General features: G+C 30.9%; 1 protein-coding gene across 1 annotated transcript in view; it reads left to right on the forward strand.

Moving 5' to 3' along the window:
- The first annotated feature begins 2,043 nt into the window (after positions 1–2,043).
- The window catches only part of LOC105621434 (histone-lysine N-methyltransferase NSD2), a 6,449-nt gene continuing 5,026 nt past the window's right edge, over positions 2,044–3,466 (forward strand). Inside the window, exons 1-2 of the mRNA XM_012202904.1 lie at positions 2,044–2,262; positions 2,685–2,961. Coding sequence (XP_012058294.1) covers positions 2,044–2,262; positions 2,685–2,961 — 496 coding nt within the window. The remainder of the gene's footprint in view (positions 2,263–2,684; positions 2,962–3,466) is intronic.

Raw genomic sequence — 3,466 nt, forward strand, 5'->3', positions numbered from 1 at the left:
TTAGTAATATATATATATATATATATATATATATATATAGTGTTACGCGATTAAAAACTGGATTACCTGTGGCTGTACTTACTAATCCAACGCGTCGCGACGCCACTCGAAATCGAGATTCGTCTCTCAACCGAAACACTCTGCTGATCGAAAATTTTGAATTACGATAACTTCACTCTAGGCGTCTTTAGGTTTATCTCGTCGCTCCAACATACTCCTATCATAGTTCTTACTCACTCTAATGAGCGCGTTGGAGTGAATAAGAAACATATTGGAGCATATTGGAGCGACACCAACTTTCCGATATAGAATACACGAATCATATTAACATCTAATTAAAACACAACCGTTTGAGAATACACGATCGATTAATGTTATATATGCAATACGTTTCGAACATACGAATTTCGTAGTACATAAGAAGAAAAAGAATTTCATGGATAGCACAAATATAAATTATCTTTAATAAATTATGGATATCAATCGCGTTTTTAGTATCTCAATCGATTCAGCGACTCGCGTATTACTTGCATTCATCCAATGAATGAGCTATTTTCAACTGGCGGAAAATTCAAAGTGTATGAATATATTAAAACGTGTAAAATATGTATAAAATATGTATATTATGTAATTATTTTTATAATTGTACATTACGTAATATATTATATATATTATAAATTTTATTTATAATTATATATAATTATTTATTATTGCAAATAATATAAATTATTATATAAACATATTAAATATATAATTATAAATAATGTGTAATAAATAATATCGTATATTACATTATATATTATATATTCAAATTTTTATGTTCTAGAAAGATTGAAATTTGCTTGGTTTTAAATAAACAAAGCAATTTCAAATATATTCAACAAAAAAAAAGGATTAAACGTAATGTATATTTTAAATAAGTAACGGATTATAAGATATTCAAATTAAATTCAATTAAAAATTATAAAAACTGAAACACTTTTTAATTAAAAATACTAATAACAATCAAATAATACATTTTTGTAGCTGTAAAAATAATTCATTTTTTACATTTATAAATGTATTTATTATGTAAATTTTTTAAAACTTTTATAAAATAAAGTAGGTAATCAAAATTATGATTATTTGACAGAAAAAAAAGAGGAGAAAAAATATACAAACGAAAAAGATTTTATCCATTCATGGGATATAATAAAGCTCATTTCCATCCGAAAATCTTGAATGACACAGCACTATTATTATAATATTCGTCTCGTTATAGAACATGGAGATTCTTTTTCATTATGATCACTTAATACTACAAGTGTTTCGAAGCATTTTTTGATTGGACAATTAAATGTAAAATTCTTTCTTCTGATTGGTCAATCAATTCTTTTGACGCATTTGTAAACCGATATTCATCACAATTGTTATATTTAAGATTATCTTAAGCAATATTATTGTCTTAAGATATTACAAATCAATCGCAATATCTTATGACACATTACTTAAGATGTCTTAAAATAAGAATGGCCTATAAATACCGATATATGTGTCAAGTGAACCGCACCCTTAATTACAAAGGACGAAAATCGACGTGGTCGGTAAAGAAGGCTTGCGAATACATTGGCCGTCTTAAGCTTCACGGAGCACAACAGTGTGGTGACGACAGTGCGGCTATGAGAATTGCCCAAAATCGCGGGAAACGCGTCCTGCTTCAGGAGGTACGCGAGGTACGTCCGCTGTTCATTATTATCACAACAATTGGGACGATCAACGGGGCGGAAATTGGGACGGCGTGGAAGTCCTCGCGGTGTAGAAGCCAACGTTCGTCGTCCGGGTGAGATAAACCCGGTTGGACGTGAGAAAGGTAGAACCCCTCGAAACACGAGGCCCGCGGCTGTGGCGCCCAGCGGTAGTAAAAATTGTTTTCGACGCCTGAGCCTTTATCACTGACGTTCAACGGTTCTTGTGGACCGCCGTCATTGCAGAAGTCGATGCACTTCCATCATTCGCAACTAGCGGATCGCAAAAGGCTGAGGATGCTATGCTAAGGACAGAGTCATGAATACCATTAGCACAGAGTCTAGGAAGGCGTCCGTGCCGAATCGCGCCACATCCCAAGCGGAAACTGATGAGACCAGAGCTTCGACGAGCGAGGACGCTTGTGATGACCGAGAGACATCGCAAGATGATTACAATAGCTCTACTCCGAGTAGGAGCCGTTATGGTAGAACAATAAAACCCAGGGCAACCATTCACAATGCTATGGACATTGTACAGGTATTCCGTTTATTTCAGTTGCTTCTCTGTATATTGAAGCATCTATGTAAAGATGCTGTTTCATTTATTCATTTTTATCGTATGACAAAGGTGCAGGACAGAGAGATTTTTGGATCTCTCTATCCTATAACCAAGCAATAGGCTTGAGAAATTTGTACGACGAAAATGCACAGATGTAATTCCACTCTAATGTTGCTACATTCTTGTCAATTGCGTATATTAGCTCAGTTAAAATATATAATATTCATGAGACTCGATCTTAAATATATTTTTTAATGTTATAATATATAATATTTTTCATGAATTCTTTTTGTATTAAGTAAATTATGTTTAGTGTCTAAAAGTTATCATTTTTTTCATGTAATTTAAAACTTATAATTCATCATTCTTATATAATATTCTTTACTCTTATAATTTTGCAGAACTTTAAGCCAAAAATACATAGGCAACTAATTAATTCTGTCGATAATATGGATGAAAGCCTAGAAGAAATTAATACAGATAATCATGTAGATGAAGTCAACAATTCATCTATGTTAAATATCATAGAGGAGGTTCCATCTCCGAATATAGATAGTCCTAATACTGAATGTCCATGGATAATAGGACAGTTGGCTTGGGCAAGAGTAGGTAATTTCCCATTTTGGCCCTGTATGGTCACAATTGATCCAGAATCAAGAATATATTATAAAATGAGAGGTAAATTTTTCAAGTCCATGTATATTTCTTTCATCAAAATTATATCTGTATTTAAAAAATTGTCTCCAAAGTTTGATTGCATATTGTCATTTTGACTTGAGAGAAAGAGAGAAAGAAATTAAAACATTTGTTATTGTTCTAGAGCAAGTCCTCTAAGAACATTTAGCAGATGAATAAAATTATAAGATCAGAGGCGAATTAAAATAAAAGTAATATACAAAAATGATATACATGATATGAGAGAGAGAGAGAAAGTTAAGCTTTGTTTAAAGTCAAAATAATATTGATGCTATCATGTTTAAATATGAATAAATATAAGAATCTGAAATTATAATATATTTCTCTAATACAGTTAATAATATAGTTATGTTTAATAGAAATATGTAGTATATATATATATATATATATATATATATATATATTATTATAATATANATTTAGTAGTAATTACTTTATTATTTTATAGTTAACGTAACTAGTAGTAGTAGTATACTATGTAGTAGTA

This window comes from Atta cephalotes (assembly GCF_000143395.1).
Source record: "Atta cephalotes unplaced genomic scaffold scaffold00033, whole genome shotgun sequence".
NCBI lineage: Eukaryota > Metazoa > Arthropoda > Insecta > Hymenoptera > Formicidae > Atta > Atta cephalotes.